The sequence below is a fragment of the Cervus canadensis genome, chromosome 28 (assembly GCF_019320065.1).
Source record: "Cervus canadensis isolate Bull #8, Minnesota chromosome 28, ASM1932006v1, whole genome shotgun sequence".
NCBI classification, from domain to species: Eukaryota; Metazoa; Chordata; class Mammalia; order Artiodactyla; family Cervidae; genus Cervus; species Cervus canadensis.
Genome location: NC_057413.1, coordinates 36,010,534 through 36,029,632, shown reverse-complemented (window position 1 = coordinate 36,029,632; position 19,099 = coordinate 36,010,534). Strand labels below are relative to the sequence as shown.

At 38.3% G+C, this 19,099-nt stretch overlaps 1 protein-coding gene across 4 annotated transcripts in view; it reads right to left on the bottom strand.

Moving 5' to 3' along the window:
• The window catches only part of COL21A1 (collagen type XXI alpha 1 chain), a 213,726-nt gene that overhangs the window by 34,471 nt on the left and 160,156 nt on the right, over nt 1-19,099 (bottom strand). For 3 of the 4 annotated variants that reach the window (XM_043449847.1, XM_043449846.1, XM_043449849.1), the window contains one exon: nt 14,640-14,693. In XM_043449847.1, coding sequence (XP_043305782.1) covers nt 14,640-14,693 — 54 coding nt within the window. Of the gene's footprint in view, nt 1-14,639; nt 14,694-19,099 lie in introns of those variants that run through there. The other variant, XM_043449850.1, reaches the window with a different exon arrangement.

Sequence of the window (19,099 nt, the reverse complement as noted above, 5' to 3'; positions counted from 1 at the left end):
GGAAGGGATGAGGGGTGCTCAAAGGGGATGGGTGGGGTGCTGGGCAAAACAGGTGAAGGAATTAACAGACAGAAATATTCAGTTGTAAGACAGATAAGCCACAGGGATGTGCAGATGTATTGTACAGCACAGGGAATATGGTATATAATATTGTAATAATTTGGCATGGGGACATGGTTACTAGACTTCCTGAGGTTATCAATTCATAATGAAAAGAAATGTCTGATTATAATGTAGTATAGTGACATCGTACACCTGAAAATATGGTAATATTCTATGTAAACTATACTTCATTTTTAAAAAGGAAAAATACTATAATGACTTTGACTTTTTAAATATTTCAAGTATGCTTCATTACTATTTTTGAGAAAGAAATATGACTAAAAGTTTTAAATATGTTTGTAGTGGAATTCTGCAATGTTTTCCAATTTTCTAAAATTTCACACTGACAGATCATTACGAATGATGTACAAAAGATTATTTTGTGGTGAAATAATTCTGAAGAGAAGTAACTCACAATCATAGCTGCCAGACCTAAAAGAAACCAATATACAAGTACTTGCAGTACATCCTTATAAGGAAATTATCAGTTTTATGACACCCTTTAAAACAGTTTTACTACTCCCTTTCATCTTTAAGGGGACAAAAAGTAAGCTAAGAAACAAAGGTTGAATTTATTCTCCCTAGTCTACAGGCTAGGACTTACTTGGAGCTATACTCAAAATAGCCAAAGATAATTTCAACAGAAAATGCCTTGCAAATAATGATGATCTACTTGTGTTTACATATAACAGAAAATAGAACCCATTTGTCATAATAAGCTACAGAATGAGACCAGGGCTATCATAGGAAGACTCTCTGGGAGAGCCCATGAAAAGTTGCTTCATGTTACTTGCATTTTTCTTTTGCACCTAAAGTCATCTCTACATTTTCTTTTCTTCTTTTAAAATGTTTATTGACATATAGTTGATTTACAATGTTACATTAGTTTCAAGTGTACAGCTAGTGATTCAGTAATTTGGTGGTGGTGTTCAGTCGCTCAGTCGTGTCTGACTCCTTCTGACCCTGTGGACTGCAGCATGCCAGGCTTCTCTGTCCTTCAGCATCTCCTGGAGCCTGCTCAAATCCATGTCCATCGAGTCAGTGATGCCATCCAACCATCTCATCCTCTGTCGTTCGTTCCCTTCTCCTCTTGCCTTCAATCTTTCCCAGCATCAGTTTCTTTCCTAATGAGTGAGTTCTTCACATCATGTGGCCAAAGTACTGGAGTTTCTCTTCAACATCAGTCCGTCCAATTAATATTCAGGGTTGATTTCTTTTAGAATGGACTGGTTTGATCTCCTTGCAGGCCAAGGAACTCTCAAGAGTCTTATCCAACACCACACTTCAAAAGCATCAATTCTTCAGTGCTCAGCCTTCTTTATGGTCCAACTGTCACATCCATATGACTACTGGAAAAATCACAGCTTTGACTAGATGGACCTTTGTTGGCAAAGTAATGTCTCTGCTTTTCAATATGCTGTCTAGGTTGGTCATAGCTTTTCTTTCAAGGAGCAAGCGTCTTTCAATTTCATGGCTGCAGTCACCATCTGCAGTGATTTCGGAGCCCAAAAAAATAAAGTCTGTCACTGTTTCCATTGTTTACGCTTCTATTTGCCATGAAGTGATGGGACCGGATGCCATGATCTTAGATTTCTGAATGTTGACTTTTAAAGTCAGCTTTTTCACTCTCTTCTTTCACTTTCATCAAGAGGCTCTTTATTTCCTCTTCATTTTCTGCCATAGGGTGGTGTTATCTGCATATCTGAGGTTACTGATTTTTCTCCCAGCAATCTTGATTCCAGTTTGTGATTCATCCAGCCCAGAATTTCACATGATGTACTCTTCATATAAGTTAAATAAGCAGGGTGACAGTATACAGCCTTGATGTACTCCTTTCCCAATTTGGAACCAGTCTGCTATTCCATATCCGGTTCAAACTGTTGCTTCTTGACCTGCATACAGGTTTCTCAGGAGGTCGGTAAGGTGGTCTGGTATTCCCATCTCTTTAAGAATTTTCCACAGTATTTTGTGATCCACACAGTCAACGGCTTTAGCGTCAATGAATCAGAAGTAGGTGTTTATCTGGAATTCTCTTGCTTTATCAATGATTCAACTGATGTTGGCAATTTGGTCTCTGGTTCCTCTGCCTTTTCTAAATCCAGCTTGAACATCTGGAAGTTCTCAGTTCATGTATGTTGAAACCTGGTTTGGAGAATTTTGAGCATTCTTTGCTAGCATGTGAGATGAGTGTAATTGTGTGACAGTTTGAACATTCTTTGGCATTACCTTTTTTGGGATTGGAATGAAACTCACTTTTTCCAGTCCTGTGGCCACTGCTGAGTTTTCCAAATTTGCTGGAATATTGAGTGTAGCACTTTCACAGCATCATCTTTTAGGATTTGAGATAGCTCAGCTAAAATTCCATCACCTCCACTAGTTTTGTTTGTAGTGATGCTTCCTAAGGCCCACTTGAGTTCACATTTCAGGATATCTGGCTGTAGGTGAGTGATCATACTGTTGTGGTTATCTGGGTCATTAAGATCTTTTCTGTATAGTTTTTCTGTGTATTCTTGCTACCTCTTCTTATTATCTTTTGCTTCTGTTAGGTCCATACTGTTTCTGTCCTTTATTGTGCTCATCTTTGCATGAATCTCTCTAATTTTTTTAAAGAGAGCTCTAGTCTTTCCCATTCTATTTTTTTCCTCCATTTCTTTGTACTGATCACTTAGGAAGTCTTTCTTATCTCTCCTTGCTTTCTTTGGAATTCTGAAATCTAAGGGTATATCTTTCCTTTTCTCCTTTGCCTTTCACTTCTTTTCTCAGCTATTTGTAAGTTATACATGTAACATCCATTCTGTTTCAGATTCTTTAGTTATACGTATACATATATCCATTCTGTTTCAGATTATTTTCCCATATAGGTTATTACAGAGTATTGAGTACAGTTCTCTGTTATACAGTAGGTCCTTGCTAGTTATCTATGTTTTATATAGGAGTGTATATATGTTAATCCCAATATTCTATTTTTTTAATCCAAGAAGATATCCTCTCAAATTTTGCTATTGTTAAAGTATTATTTTTCATGACAAGAAAAAAAAGAAAAATGCTTATCAAATTGAAATAATACACCTGATAACCCAGAGGATGAACGGAAGAGGACTGAGAGATCCAGGGGCAAAACTGTACTGCCATGTCACAGGAAAGTCATGTAACTTTCTTGAACCCCCAAATCTGGGAAAGTAACCTATCCTTTGACATAAGTGAGTCAAAAGTGCTTTTTAATAGGCTCTCTAGGTTGGTCAAAACCTTCCTTCCAAGGAGTAAGCGTCTTTTAATTTCATTGCTACAGTCACCATCTGCAGTGATTTTGGAGCCCAAAAAACTAAAGTCTGACACTGTTTCTACTGTTTCCCCATCTATTTCCCACGAAGTGATGGGACCAGATGCCATGATCTTAGTTTTTTGAATGTTGAGCTTTAAGCCAACTTTTCTACTTTTCTCTTTCACTTTTATCAAGAGGCCCTTTAGTTTCTCTTCACTTTCTGCCATAAGGGTGGTGTCATCTGCATATCTGAGGTTATTGATATTTCTCCCAGCAATCTTGATTCCAGCTTGTGCTTCTTCCAGCCCAGCGTTTCTCATGATGCACTCTGCATATAAGTTAAATAAGCAGGGTGACAATATACAGCCTTGACATACTCCTTTCCCTATTTGGAACCAGTCTGTTGTTCCATGTCCAGTTCTAATTGTTGCTTCCTGACCTGCATATAGGTTTCTCAAGAGGCAGGTCAAGTGGTCTGGTATTCCCATCTCTTTCAGAATTTTCCACAGTTTATTGTGATCCACACAGTCAAAGGTTTTGGCATAGTCACATATACTAGAAGTCACCAAACAAAAAAACATTTTAAAACACCAAATCAAGGTGAAGCTAGTTTGATGAACAAAACAGATGAATTTTTAACCTTAGTTAATTTATATGGTTAAAAGAAAAAAACCACTTATTTGAAAATTGTATTAAATTTGCTATCTTCTATGTATCTTATGGACTTCCCTGGTGGCTCAGATGATAAAGAGTCCACACGCAGTGCAGGAGACTTAGGTTCAACCCTTGGGTTGGGAAGGAAATGGCAATGCATTCCAGTATTCTTGCCTGGAGAATTTCATGGATAGAGGAGCCTGGTGGGCTATAGTCCATGGGATTACAGTCAGACATGACTGAGCAACTTTCAAAAATGTGTTTTAATTACAATCATATTTTTGAAATATTGCGTATACTATTACATTTAACCAGTGCATACAATGCATATCACCATCTTTCCTATTGAAACATAATGAGATAATTGATTAACCAACAGTCATTAATGGAAAAATCATCACACTGGAGTAAGAGCCTCACACATGAATTTGGGTGGGTAGGAAACAAAATATTTAGTCCATAAGGTAACCCAATAATATTCCATTGTATGGAAATACTACATTTTGCTTATCATTTCATTGACAGGCACTTGGGTTGTTCCCACTTTTTGGTTATTATGAATAATGTTACTATGAACACTTGTACGCAAGTTTTGTGTGGATGCATGCTTCCAGTATACCCATGTAACTTGGCTATACACCTAGGCATGGAATTGCTAGCTCATATAATAACTCTGTGATTAACCATTTAAGGAACTGCCAATCTGATTTCTCAATGGCTGTACCATTTTATATATATATAAACATGTTATTTATATATATATATATTTGTTGCTGTACCAGCAATATATTAGGACTCTGATTTCTCCAAATCTTCACCAATGCTTATTATTGTCTGTCTTTCTTATTATAACCATCTATCTCAGCGGGTGTGAAGTAATATCTCATTGTGCTTTTGATTTGTATTTCCCAAATGACTAACGATGTTGAATGTGCTTTCTCGTGTGTATTGTCATTTTTCTTGTTTTTTGGTTTTTTGTTTTTTAGTGTTCTCAAACATTTAAATTTTTTTTCCTTCAAGTACAGTTGATCTGGAGTACAGCATGGAGGTAAACAGTCCACCCTAAAGGAAATCAGTCCTGAATATTCATTGGAAGGACTGATGCTGCAGCTGAAACTCCAATACTTTGGCCACTTGATGCGAAGAACTGACCCATTGGAAAAGACCTTGATGCTGGGAAAGATTGAGGGCAGAGGAGAAGGGGACGACAGAGGATGAGATGGTTGGATGGCATCACCAACTCAATGAACATGAGTTTGAGTAAACTCCGGGAGTTGGTGATGGACGGGGAAGCCTGGCATGCTGCAGTCCATGGGATCACAAAGAGTCTGACACAACTGAGTGAATGAACTTAACTGAACTGAAAGGAAAAATACACAAGAATACACAGAAGAATTGTACAAAAAAGGTCTTACTGACCTGGATAACCATGATAATGTGATACCTCACTTAGAGCCAGACGTCCTGGAGTGTGAGGTCAAGTGGGCCTTACGAATCCTCACAGTGAACAAAGCTAGTGGAGGTGATGGAATTCCAGCTGAGCTATTTCAAATCCTAAAAGATGATGCTCTTATAGTGCTGCACTCAATATGTCAGCAAACTTGGAAAATTGAGCACTGGCCACAGGCCTGGAAAAGGTCAGTTTTCATTTTAATCCCAAAGAAGAGCAATGTCAAAGAATGTTCAAAGTACCACACAACTGCACTCATTTCACATTAGCAAGGTAATGCTCAAAATCCCTCAAGCTAGGCTTCAACAGTACATGAACTGAGGACTTTCAGATGTATAAGCTAAATTTAGTAAAGTCAGGAACCAGAGATCAAATCGCCAACATCCACTGGATCATAGACAAAGCAAGAAAATTCCAGAAAAAATCTGCTTCATTGATTATGTTAAAGCCTTAGACTGTGTGGAAAATTCTTCAAGAGATAGGAATATCAGACCACCTTACCTGCCTCCTGAGAAACTTGTGTGTCAGTCAAGAAGCAACAGTTAGAACGAGACATGAAACAACAGACTGGTTCCAAATTGGACAAGGAGTACATCAAGGCTGTATATTGTCACCCTGCTTATTTAACTTATGTACAGATTATATCATGTGAAATGCCAGGCTGAATGAAGCTCAAGCTGGAATCAAGATTGCCAGGAGAAATATCAATAACATCAGATATGGAGATGACACCATTCTAATGGCAGAAAGTGAAGAGGAATTAAAGAGCCTCTTGAAGTTGAAAGAGGAGAGTGAAAAAGCTGACTTAAGACTCACATTCACAAAACTAAGATCATGGCATCTGGTCCCATCACTTCATGGCAAATAGATGGGGAAAAAATGGAAACAGTGACAGATTTCATTTTCTTGGACCCCAAAAATCACTGTGGACACTGACTACAGCCGTGAAATTAAGAAACAACTCTCCTGAAAATTATTTGTGTTGGAGTATTTTTGATTTATGAAGTTCTACAAATTGAATTTTCATATGCCTCTCTGATTAAAAACTGCTGTAGATCATTCTCTCACCAATCTTTAACCTTTCATCAGAAAGAAAAAAATCTTCATACTCTCCCTTTCGTGATTAACTTCACTTGTCTTTAATGGCTTTTAACAGCCTTTGGCCAACCTGATGTGAAGAGCTGACTCACTGGAAAAGACCCTGATGCTGGGAAAGATTGAGGGCAGGAGGAGAAGGGGCCAAAAGAGGTTGAGATGGTTGGATGGCGTCACGGACTCAGTGGACATGGGTTTGGGTGGACTCCGGGAGCTGGTGATGGACAGGCAGGCTTTGCATGCTGCGGTTCATGGAGTCACAAAGAGTTGGACATGACTGAGTGACTGGACTGAACACTCTGTCCACAGTAGGATTTTGATACACTCTTCTGTACAACATATGTTTCTTGAGTGAATTTTCTGTTTTCCTAACTAGAGAATAAATGTTCCAACTAAAACCACTTGGTACAGTGTTGTACTTTCCATGATCGCTCAGCAAATATTTGCACCTAACTACCTATCTCACTAAGAGCTGTCAACAATTCTAAAGCTGTGTATGTGCGCTCAGTCGCACAGTCTTGTCGGACTTGCCACCTTATGGACTGTAGCCTGACCGTCTCCTCTGTCCATGGGATTTCTCAGGCAAGAGTATTGGAGTGGGCTGCCATTTCCTCCTCCAGGGGATCTTCCTGACCCAGGGATCAAACCCACATCTCCTGCATCGGCAGGTGGATTATTTATCACCGCGCCACCTAGGAAGCCCCAATAGTTTTCTACTAGTGGTTTTAATCCAGTTTTGATATATATTGTTCAGAAGTTCTTCATATTTCACCTAAATCCATCAATAAAGCATCTTCTTTTTCCATAGACAGCAGAAAGGAAGAATATTGTATCGCAACAAAGAAATTATTCATAGTTCTTAGAACAAATAAATCATTATGCAATTACTTTACTCTAGTTTAATTTTAATTTTACTTTATAAATTACTCTTTATACTTTATTTTCAAGAAATAATTTTATTTAAAAAGCCTAAGAACTTATGTTATGATTAAATTACTAAAATAAATGCATATTCTAATATCTCGTATTGATAAGATAATTTTCATTGAATTAGATTAATTTTGAACCATTAGAGTAGTACAGGACTTCTGGATTGTATTAATAAATACTAGTCTACTCATGATTAATCTTTTGTTAAAGCATACCTTTATTTCTACAACTTCCAAAATGTGAATCTTTGCCAAAAGCATTTCAAAGCCATAATCTTTAATGAAGCAAGAGCAAAATTGGTAAGAAGCTAATAGTTAACTGATTGCCAATAGTTTTAGGTACTTCAGTTCAGTTCAGTTCACTCGCTCAGTTGTGTCCGACTCTGCAACCCCATGAATCGCAGCACGCCAGGCCTCCCTGTCCATCACAAAATCCTGAAGTTTACTTAGTTTATAAATTCAAGACCGAGCAACACACCTAACTACAGCTAAACTACTTCTATTTCAAACAATAGAACACTTTAGTTCAGTATTAAAAGCTACAAAAATCATTTTATAAACTAAGTATCTAGAACTATTAGCAATCAGTTAACTAATTATTAGCTTCTTACCTGATTCTCAAAAATAAAAATGTATTTTGATATAAGCAAAAATTTTCAAGTGCTTTTTCAGAAATTCCCCATCTGTGTTTTCACCTCCCTTAAACATACCTAGAACATCAATGATTTTCTGCTGTCAACTCTCAAGGCATCAAAATATTTGATTCAGTGTTCCGTGTGATACACACTCAAGCATTTTGAAATTTTTTTTAAAAAATAGAAACCAAGAAAGAGATCTTTAAAATGAAATGATCTAGTTACCAAAAGGATGTGTTCATCAGCTCATGCAAAAAAGTATAGCTACCACACTCATGAAAGTAGAAAGAATGTGAAACTTCCTTATTTCATCTGCTAACATAGCCATCTAGATAGCTCATGAACCAAATATACAATAAAATATGCCTTTGTCTTGAACAACAGTGTTTTGTTAATTATGTATTTTCATGCCTTGAGAAAAGAACTTATTTGGACTAATTCAAGAATATCATATAAGGACCTTATAGCAAAAGCTTTTAATGAAAGTATACAAAATCTCCCTTGGTCCCCTTATGACTGCAGAAGATAATTTTAAAGTCAAAGTCCTAAAAGCCTTGAAGTCTAGACTCAATATCCTATACCAATTGCAGTGTCAGTTTCCTTTCAACCCCTCTTTTCAAAGCAAAGATGGGTGTCATCAGTGCCCACACTAGCAGAAACACAGAGCCCCCTGGAAGCAACAAAGACATTCTATTGACTCAAAGAATTTGCCACCTATTCTGAGAATAACTCATGCATCATTTCATACGTTCAACTGAATTTATTCACCTTGTCATTTCAGGATTCAGTAAAGCCTCTTTCAGATTAAAGAAATGAATGAAGAAGATTTAAATAAAGCATTATTTAATGCTTACTAACAGTCTAACAATGATTTTAAAAGACTTCTTCAAAACATCAGTAAGAAACATAATCAGTACCATAATGCACAGAACTTCTAAATTTAAAATCCACAGTGTTGTTTTATAAACACACTGGTGTTTATTTAAATCTTAAATAAATCTGGTGGTCAGATTTTACTATATCAGTGGAATCATTTGTAATAGAAAAGAAACATATGCATAAGTAAACCTAGTGGGACTTGATGAACTAATTTGTAAATAACAGGCCAACATTTGCTTTTAAGATTAAAGGATATTTTCGTGATCATAACAATGCCAAACATCATTCTTTGGGAGACCAAAAAGTTGCATATATTGGTTACAACTGTAGTAACACCTGTAGACCAATGGGATATTTATGTGTTTTAATTCAAAGTGCACGCTAAGAGTTATTCTCAATCAGGTTTTAAAACATAACCCTGGAACTAGCACTAATACAATAATAAAGACAATTTAATTTTCAAAATGTTCTCAGTTGTTAAATGTGAGTTGCCTTCACCCTAAGTGCCTTGTGAAATTCTTAACAGCAGATATCAGGTTTAAAAGGTTGTTTCACTCAACACATACCAAGGAAGTGCCACTCCTGGTTCCTGAAAGAGGAGTGGGGAAAAAAAAAAAATCTTACAAATATGTACTGACTTTAAAAAGCTTGCCATACAGTTGCAAATTAAATAAGAGCCACATCAAAACTAGTGGGGTTTTGTTTCCTCTTACCTTTTTCCTTTAAGTAAAAGATAAAGCCAAGTGAGTAAATAAAGACACGTCCACATTGCTAGTATAATAAAGTGGATTATTCCACGTGGGAAACAACCATGGCAATTCAACTTAACTTCCCTCAAGGATTTTCTGCCTCTGACCTCTGTGTATAAGGTGGCATGTCAAATAATTGCACCACAGAAAAGGTGATGAAACAAAAAACCTACTTGTCTCTTAAGTAAATGATACCTCAGACCACCTCAGCAGTTAACACACACTATAAAGAGAAGCATGAGATGTGGTTTAGCAAGAATTCATAAGGTACGAGGAAATGAAACAAAAGCCTCTATGAGTCAATGTCCTCAAATACAATACAGAGATCCCCACACCTTCATCTCTGGAAAAATGATACGGCAAGTGTGTGCAAAATAAAATGACTTAAGGCATTCTTAACAAAGAAAGATGTGCTCACCTCCATAGACCCAGGAAGTGTGGCATCCTTTCATCCTCGTGGGGCTCCAGGGATCTTAGTGCAAAGAGTGGAACCCAAGTCCTGCCTGCGAGTCCTCACCAAGAGACATTGCGCCCTGTGCGCAGTGGGTGGGCTGGTGATCAGAGAACTAAGGATGTGAAGGATCTGACACTCAAGAAGAAAAACTACGATAAACACAAGACACTGCAGAGCTCCAACCTGCTCAGAACAGCTATGATGAACAGTGGGGGAAGTCATGACAGTTCAGGTAACTTGGTCACCAACCCCCGGCAAAAGCCAAGTAGCTGACTGACATGATAATTTGATCTAAAAGCCAATTTGGTCAAAAATGAATATGCACAGCTATTGTGTCAACTACAAGTAAATTTGGCATGATGCTGTTCCCATACTGCCCTGTCTCCCCATCCACCTAACTGCACAAGGTAAAATCAGAGTGATTTAGTAAGAAGTTAAGAAAACACATTTCCAACAACTGAAGATTCCTTGAAGCAATCTGATTTTGTGCCATTCCTTGGCACAAAAATGAAAATACAACCTGACAAACTTAATATGTTTGAAAAACAAAGAAACATTGCAAAACACGCAAAAGCCAGGCCTTATTTTTTTATAATGTATTACAAAAACCATATCATGCTCACAGGAGAAAATAAAACACAGACAAGCAAAAAGCAGGAATCAAAATGCAAACTGGGGAGCAAAGTAACCAAAGTAACCAAAACGTGATTAAACCAAACTTTTGTCATGTAGATTCTTCCTTATGCATGTATATTCAGAGAGTATTATATTCTCTATAAACATAGAATATTATATTTTTATATTATGGCTTACATACATAATAAAGTATCAGACTTTATTATGTTCCAAGGGATCTTCCCAACCCAAGGATCAAACCCAGGTCTCCCACATTGTAGGCAGATTCTTTACCAGCTAAGCCACCAGGGAAGCCCAAGAATACTTGAGTGGGTATCCTATACCTTCTCCAGCGGACCATCCCAACCTAGGAATTGAACTGGGGTCTCCTGCATTGCAAGCAGATTCTTTACCAGCTGAGTTACCAGGGAAGACATTATGTTTTATGTAAACATAGAATATTATATTTTTATACTATGGTTTACATACACAATAATGTATCAGGCATTTAAGTTGTTCCAATTTTGCAATATGATGAATAGTACAGAGCAGACAGATGGGATGAAAGTTACTAAACAAAATAATGCAAAAATGTAGAAAAATATGAAGTGGGCAAAAGAAGTTTTGCAAAACACATGAGAGTTTAACAAAATTGATGACTCAGAAAATGCTAATGATTGAAGAGCTTTGCTTTTAACCAAATTGTCATTTAAACCTGTCTATCTACTTGCTTTGAACCCAAATATTTTTAATCAATACATGTGCTATGAAGAGTTTGGTGTGTATCAGTATGGGCTTTTTACATAGATTTGTGACATAAACGGTGGTTAAAGATTAGACTAGTGTACTCATCTCCCATAGCTGCTGTAAAAATTTATCACAAACTTGGTAGCTTAAAGCAACAGAATGCTATTCTCTCACAGTTATAGAGGCTGGAAGTCTGCACTCCCCCAGACGCCCCAGGGGAGAATCCATCCCTTGCCTTTTCTGCCTTCTGCCAGCATCCCTTGGGTTTGCGGCCCCGTCACTCCAATATCACTGTCTCCCTTGAGAAACTTCAGTTCTGCTCTTAACTGATTAGATCCGCTTCCCTTCAGACAAGCCAGGATAGACCACATCACAAGATCCTTAATTTAATCACACCTGCAAGACCCTGTTTTCAGATACAATAACAGTTACATGTTTTAAGTTATTAAGATCTGGTATCCTGGCGGGGACCACATTTCAATCTACTATACCTAGTAGTCATAGAAATTCTTCTAAAACTGCCTTGAATTTGACCTACTTTTTCTTATTGGAATTACATTAGTCCCCATTTTCTATATCTATGCTAATTATGCAAATCATGGGCCTCTTACTTAAATGGCTTTGCTACTGTCCCATTTGAAAATATCGTAGGATCACCTCCCCAACTGAAATAAATCCTTCTTGACTCTACTTCCTGTTCATTGCTTGGTCTTCCTGTGCTTCCATCTGTGAGGTAAGACTTTGAAAGCCATCCTTTTTCATATTGCTCACATCCAATTGACCCCTGGGCATTGTTGATGCTTTTTTAGTTCATTTCAGATTAGAAGCCCTCTCCCCCTCCCAACTCTGAATGACCCTGCTTCAGTGGGAGGTGGGGCCGTAGGGCTCAGCTGGCCTCCTGCCATGCTCTGCCCTCCACCTCAGCCCACTTCCCATTCTCCTTCTGCTGTCGGAGTGACATTCCTAAAATGTCACTGAACACCTTGCTTCCCTCCTTAGGACATTTGAATGACCACGACAACTCTCAGATTTAAGTCCAAATAGCACAGACATACAACGTCTTGTATTGGCCTCTACCTACCCCTGCAAAGTGAAAGTGAAAGTCGCTCAGTCGTATCCGACTCTCTGTGACCCCATGGACTATACAGTCTATGGAATTCTCCAGGCAGAATACTGGAGTGGGTAGCCTTTCCCTTCTCCAGGGGATCTTCCCAACTCAGGGATCAAACCCAGGTCTCCCGCATTGCAGAAGGATTCTTTACCAGCTGAGCCACAAGGGAAGTCCGCAACCTCATTTATTTTTTCTATCCCATCCCCTCCACCTGTTCTAAGCAGTCAACTAACATCAGTTTTCTCATATTTTGGAACATGTTACAGGTTGCTTCCTTAGGAGGCCAAACAACTAAACAACTCTTATTTATCCTCCAGAATTTGGCCAAGAGAGCATCTTGCTTAAGAATGGATCCTTATACTCTTCAAATAGATAAATTTTATACAGTAGTATGTGAATCATATCTCCAAAAATGGTTATTAAAAAAATGTGTCCTTTTCAGTGATGTCCTAAAACTCATTTAGCATCATATACATCTCTGCCAACTTTGCAAACCTCCTCCATCCCCACTTCATGTCTCACTCCAGAACATTTTATACAATGTTTTTGTCTATTGTGTCATATGATTTCTTGAGGGCACTACCATGGCAAATTCATCTTCATTTTCTCCTCAATTGATATAATGTCTGGCACAAAGCAGACAGTAGATGCTTACTGAATGAATGACTAAAAGATTATAACTCTTAAACACAGTGATATACGGTTGAAACGAATGCTAATAAATTCAGCAAGTGGTAGAACTGAGTTTATTACCTGGATTGAAGTTAACTGAGAATCATTTGCCACTCAGAAAGTAAATTACCCTTAGGACTAAAGAACTGTTAGGATTGATCAATACCAGCCTTTAAGTTTCAAAGAACAGGACTGTGCATGCAATTGTACTTTAAAACAATATCATCATTTCCCAGTAAAATACATCCCTTATCCTCAATTTTAATTCCAAGAGTTAGTGTTCACATTTATCAATCTGCTTGCAGGGATGAATCACCATTCTGCTTCTACAAGCTGTGTTTAATTAGCTTTAAAGCGTTTATATAAGTGCTCTGTCCTTCCTACTTAAGCACCACTAATTTTCTTGGCTACCACATTTATAGAACAAATAAAGTGAACATATTCCTTTTAGTGGGGCCCAAATCTTCATCACAAATACTTAAAACCAGCATCACACACAACAGAAGAGTCTTCATTCCTTTGCATCACAAAATCTAATACAATTTTTTTTCCTGTTTTTCAAAGTTTTTCACACACAAAAATATTTGATCTTTGGTAAAGATCAATCTTCATGGGATATATTTCTAAAAACCAAAGTTTCCGTGACTGGCAAAATAACAGAATAACATAATGATATACATTCTTAATTGGAAAAGAATACAGACCAGAAGAATTATATCCAGATAATATGGGCAAACTTTAGATATTTAATCGACTAATTGCTTTCCCAACAGAGTACATCTCTCAGTGCAGCAAACCTTGCTTCCTCCCCACCAGGGGAGGACCGAGGTCCTTCCCTCAGCAGGAAGGACCGAGGAGTCAGAGAAAAGGGATTAAGTGGTCTTTTCTTGCTTCCTTCTTCCCTCAGCAGGACCGAGGAGTCAGATCTTTTCTTGCCTTCTCTGAACCGACGGCATGGGGCAGAGGAGGGGATGAAGTCCCAGTTTTCTGTCTGCTGGTTTAGGAGGAGAGATTAAACCCAAATACCTTCACTGTCCACTGCCATGATTCCCTGTCATGTCAAGCACCTGCTTGTCATTTGTGTGACTTAGATCCATTCAGTACATAAATTTTCTGTTAGCAAAGCCTTACCCAGTTTGTAAAAGATGGTAGAATATTTTAATACTTTATAGCATTCCACAGTTCCTAAAACATCTGGGAGGCAAGAGGAGAACTTAAGTAGTCAAACGATTTCATGACGGGTGAAGAACGTCATCCTTTAGAACTGAATCCAGAAGGTACTCACAGGTTCTCCTCGAGATCCATCCTGCCCTGGAGCACCTGGAGGTCCTGCTTCTCCCTTTTAATGATAAAAAGAAACAGAGAATCCCATTTGCAGGTGCGCTCACTAAAATAGTAATATGTGACATTACGTATATGCAACATTACCAGCTTCCCCAGGGGCTCAGTTGGTAAAGAATCTGCCTGCAATGCGGGAGACCTGAGTTCGATCCCTGGGTTGGGAAGATCCTCTGGAAGAGGGCATGGCAACCCACTCCAGGATTCTGGCCTGGACAGAGCACTGGCCATGGACAGAGTAGACTGGCAGGCTACAGTCCATGGGGTTGCCAAGAGTTGGACATGACCAAGCATACAGCACATATATACTGAAGCACGTTAGATGCAAAAAAGTAAAATTACCCCTGGATTTCTTTCCTCATTTAAAAAAATTCAACGGGTGGAGAGGGAGGTGGGGGGGGGGATCCGGATGGGGAATACATGTAACTCCATGGCTGATTCATGTCAATGTATGACAAAACCTACTGCAATATTGTGAAGTAATTAGCCTCCAACTAATAAAAATAAATGAAAAAAGTAAAAAAAACTCAAGTGTAGTTAATTTACAATGCTGTATTAGTTTCAGGTGTCCAGCAGAGTGATTCAGTCACACGTACATTTTCAGGCATATATGTATATTTGTATATGTATGTATATGTGTATGTATGAAGTGAAGCGAACTGAAGTCACTCAGTCGTGTCCGGCTCTTTGCAGCCCCATGAACTGTAGCCTACCAGGCTCCTCAGTCCATGGGATTTTCCAGGAAACAGTACTGGAGTGGGTTGCCATTTCTTTCTCCAGTGGGTCTTCCTGACCCAGGGATCGAACCTGGGTCTCCTGCATTGTAGGCAGACGCTTTACCGTCTGAGCTACAAGGGAAGCCTATATGTATACATACATATATGTATATATAGTTTTTGAGGATTTTTTCCATTATAGTTCTTTTTTTCCATTATAGTTTATTACAAGATATTGAATATAGCTCCTTTTGCTATACAATAGGTCCTGTTGTCTGGATTATTGATGTCAACTTTTCCTGACATCAAATAACTCATTCTGAAATCCATAAGGTGACTATATAAACATCAAACCTATAAATGACAGAAGATAACTGAGTAGTTATAAGATAACATATACTCATTCTTATGAGATACATGTATACTCATTCTTATGAGAATACATAAGATATACATGTATACTCATTCTTATGAGAACAGGATGATTCTGTCTTCAAAGTAAACGTGACTTATATTTATATCAGTCCTTTCCATAGTTTTACTTTTACTTTAAAATTGATCATCCTAAAAAAAAAAAAAAATTGATCACCCTGTCAGATATGTGACCTTACCTCTCAAGAGTTGCATTTTAAAATCAAAACAAAGCTTTCATTAAGAATGTAGTTACTATAGCTTATTACTTGAAATTACTCAGCATTTTAATCTGGTATTAGTTTAAAAAAAACATATAAAATGTGTATTTTAGGTAGCTGTTAAAATTATAATAGTTTTCAGTTATATATCTTTAAATTATTCTGCTCAAATTATTTATGCACCTTATCTTACATCCACTTTCTGGCACGCTATAAGTTTTTCCCAAATGAATCCATTGCTAGCATGTAAAAACATACCATGACATTATGCTTACTTAAGTATTAGCTGAATTTAATCCTAAAATGTATAATATCCACAGATCAACATGGCCATTAAACTGTCTGGACAAAAATACAGGGCAGTTGGGAAGAGTCCCTTGAAATAGATGTTTTAGGCTTCTTAAAACCTATCGGTCATAAAGAGCCATGAGGTTGTATGTCTGTTTGGCAAAGTATTATGTCTTAACAAGCAAAGTTCTCTGCAAACAATTATGCCACATGTGAATTGCCAGAGAGTACATTTCATTCAACATGAAAGCAAAGGAGAAAGTAAAACCAAAATGAAAATATTTTTCTTGTAAATAACTCACATATCTGAGTTCAGGTAAGTTTAAAAGGTGGGGAGGGGGGAGTCTCAGAATACATGTATTAAAGCATGTGTCAACACCATTTTCCATAATTTCACATCCAAATGAACTCCCCAAATTGTAAAAAATGAACCACAGAGGGGAGAACCAATAACACTTGGCTAACACAATCACCCTTAGAAAAAAATCCAACCATATCACATTATATAAACAGTGCTTACCCCACTTTTATGAATCCTTGCATTTCATTAGCATAGTGAAATACCAACTAAAGCCAAATATTTCATCTGTTTCAGTTTTATTTACAAGCACTAGATGACAGTTGAGAATAGAAGGGGGCAAAAGATAATGTTTTCCTGTAAATAAACCAAACTAGTGGTCAGGGAGGTCCTACTGACCCAACACTTCTACAGAAAAGTTTATAAAAATATCAAAGAGAAACAAAAATGGATGTCAGATTCACAAAAGCTACAAGTTCAAGAGCCTGAAAAATTAGAGACAAGAACTCTGTCAAATTTTGACACTGGAGGATCAGTACTGCAGCTTTGGGCAGGAAAAAGCTCTCTGCAGGAGAGAGCTCTCAGCAAGATGTCCCTTTGTCTTGACACTAACCTTAAACCAGGCACCCTCTGTTCTACTTATCTCCCGTCCTGACACACTTTTCAGATCTTTAGATCACATGATATTTTGCCTAACTTTTTGATTCTTTCTGGAGATGAAAGAATAGAAGTGAAGAATAAGTATTTAACAGATGATCAGATACCTTCCCCAGCTTCTGGTTCAGTAACCTTCCAAATAAACTGTGGGAACCAGACAAGATCTAAAGAAATATTATGAGGAGTCGACAAGCTTGCACCCAAGCTGGCACGCAGTGGGGATAGCAAGGACTCTGACCCCCATCCCAGTGATTAACTGATACTACTTCCTACTTCTTTTGAAAGCTTTCATGGCTGAGCAGACTCTTCGGAGATGTTTTTGGGAGACACAAGTTCACCTTCTCCCCAGGCAGCTGGCATTCTGATTAAAGGCGACTTTCCTCTCCTCCAACATTTGTCAGTATTGATTTTGTAAAAGTTGAGCAGCAGGACCCAATTTGATCACATCAGGAGGAACCACCCGTGTCACTGGTTCTCAAGGATGGTCCCTACTCAAGCCAGATCAGCTTCATCTCACTTGGGAACTTCTCCAAAATGCAAAATTTCAGGCCCTGCTACAAACCCACTGAGTCAGAAATTCTGGATGGTGGGGCCCAGCAATTTATGTGAACAGCTAATTCTGATGATTTGAGAACCATGGGAGACTTGTGAGTCATTAGGTAACTTAACTTCCACCACCTCCAGGTATTATCATATGTGATTGTCATAGTGAAGCAAATTCGTAGTTTAGATCATCTGTATATAAATTAAAGGGGGCAGGAGAGCTGTCCAACAGTTGTTGCTCAGTTGCTCAGTCACATCCAACTCTTTGCACCCCCCTGGACTGCAGTACGCCAGATTTTCCTCTACTTCATCATCTCCCAGAGAAGCTGAAACTCCAATACTTTGGCCACCTGATAGGAAGAGTGACTCAATGGAAAAGACCCTGATGCAGGGAAAAATTGAAGGCAGGAGGAGAAGGGAACAACAGAGAATGAGATGGTTGGATGGCATCACCAACTCAATGGACATGAGTCTGAGCAAACTCTGGAAGATGGTGAAGGACAGGGAAGCCTGGCGTCACAAAGAGTCAGAGATAACCGAGTGAACAACAAAAACAACGTATTCACTGAGTCAGTGATGCCATCCAACCATCTCGTCCTCTGTCATCCCCTCTCCTCCTGCCTTCAGTATTTCCCAGCATCAGGGTCTTTTCCAAAGAGTAGGCTTTTCCCATCAAGTGGCCAAAGTATTGGAGCTTCAGCTTCAGCATCAGTCCTTCTAATGAATATTCAGGTTTGATTTCCTTTAGAATTAACTGATTTGATCTCCTTGCAGTCCAAGAGACACTCAAGAGTCTTCTCCAGCATCACAGTTCAAAACCATGAATTCCTCACTGCTCAGCCATCTTTACGGTCCAACTCTTGCATCCGTACATGACTGATGGAAAAACCATAAATTTGACTAGATGGACCTCTGTTGGCAAAGTAATATCTCTGCTTTTTAGCACTTTTCTTCCAAGGAGCAAGCATCTTTTAATTTCCTGGCTGCAGTTACCATCCTCAGTGATTCTGGAGCCCAAGAAAACAAAATCTGTCACTGTTTCCACTTTTTCGCCATCTATTTGCCATGAAGTGATGGAATCAGATGCCATGATCTTAGTTTTTTGAATGCTGAGTTTTAAGACAGCTTTTCACTCTCCTCTTTCCCCTTCCTTAAGAGGCTCTTTTGTTCCTCTTCATCTTCTGCCATAATGGTGGTGTCATCTGCATATCTGAGGTTATTGATATTTCTCCCAGTGATCTTGATTCCAGCTTATGATTCATCCAGCCTAGAA